Source organism: Otolemur garnettii, unplaced genomic scaffold (genome assembly GCF_000181295.1).
Source record: "Otolemur garnettii isolate 467f Iridium unplaced genomic scaffold, OtoGar3 scaffold00091, whole genome shotgun sequence".
In the NCBI taxonomy this organism is placed as follows: Eukaryota; Metazoa; Chordata; class Mammalia; order Primates; family Galagidae; genus Otolemur; species Otolemur garnettii.
Genome location: NW_003852486.1, coordinates 4396998 through 4398109, shown reverse-complemented (window position 1 = coordinate 4398109; position 1112 = coordinate 4396998). Strand labels below are relative to the sequence as shown.

The window sequence follows — 1112 nt, the reverse complement described above, 5'->3', positions numbered from 1 at the left end:
AAAAAAAAAAAAAAGTAGAATGTGTTGGGTAGTACAGTCAGCCCTGGGACACTCTCCAGTAAGGGCTGCTCTCTCCAACCCTTTTCTCTAGGAGGAATGTATCAGCCAAATCTTACTTCATCAGACTCAGCCTTCTTAGTCCTCCAGCTGCCATAAAGTTTACAGTTAGAAATTAAAACCACTAACTTCACCGTGTACACACATATCCTTTGATCTATCAATCCCCTTTCTAGAATATACCAGTATGAAGAGATGTACACTCAGGTTCCTTCTATCTTGGAAACCTAGACGGGCCATTAACAGAATACCAATAGCAGGTAACTTTCAAGTTGGAATTTCAGAATTTTATCATTTTCTTCTTACATATTAGTGTATTAACACTTTTTAAAGGAATGATAAAGCTGTTAATGCTCCCACCCGAAACATACCCCTGACTGGAAGGGAGGCTTCTGGCTAACAGCTGGAGACAGCTGAGCTATAGGTGCAGGTTGGTGATAGACAGTTACTGTTGCACCATTAAAAGTTGGACTTGTTCCTGTGGCAGCTTTCACCACTCCATTGGTGATAATTTCTTTGATCCGGTTCACAGCTCCTAGAGAAAAACAGACTGTAAGATTGAATCAAATAAAATAAAGCAACTAGTACCCAATGATAAAAGTCAACGTTCAATTACACAAACACCAATGCACTTTATGGGTTGCCCAATTATGTGGCTCGCAAACTCTCACAAGCAAAAATCACAACAGCTACTGGTAACAGTCTGCCCGCCTACCACACACAGTTCTGTACTTTGCTCGTCACAAAAAGTGCTAAGTGAAGCCAAAATATTACTTACTGTCCACTAATTCCCGTGTCTGGCCCTGAACATGAAGATATAATGGACGATCCCTATAAAGAGAAAAAGAAAGGATGATCCCAACCCTGAGTCCTTTTGACTCAAAAGGAGTCAAATATATCAGCAAATCTAATTTTTTAATGTTTAAAGTTTCTAAGAAAAAAGGGCCAGGCACAGTGGCTCACATTTGTAATCCTAGCACGCTGGGAGGCCAAGGGTGGATAACTTGAACTCATGAATTCAAGGCCAGCTTAAGCAAACTCATAAACCCCTAAAA

General features: G+C 40.4%; 1 protein-coding gene and 1 non-coding gene across 6 annotated transcripts in view; both read right to left on the bottom strand.

Annotated features, from left to right (window-relative positions):
* Window positions 1–1112, bottom strand: part of KHDC4 (KH domain containing 4, pre-mRNA splicing factor) — a 20390-nt gene that overhangs the window by 12714 nt on the left and 6564 nt on the right. For all 5 annotated transcript variants that reach the window (XR_001161510.1, XR_002774680.1, XM_003795273.1 and 2 more), the window contains exons 5-6: window positions 836–888; window positions 429–592 (exon numbers count right to left, since the gene is read on the bottom strand). Coding sequence is in view for 3 of the 5 variants with exons in the window: in XM_003795273.1 (XP_003795321.1) it covers window positions 429–592; window positions 836–888 (217 nt within the window). In the remaining 2 variants the exon portion in view is untranslated. The remainder of the gene's footprint in view (window positions 1–428; window positions 593–835; window positions 889–1112) is intronic.
* On the bottom strand, window positions 20–148 carry LOC111727048. The gene has a single exon (XR_002774687.1).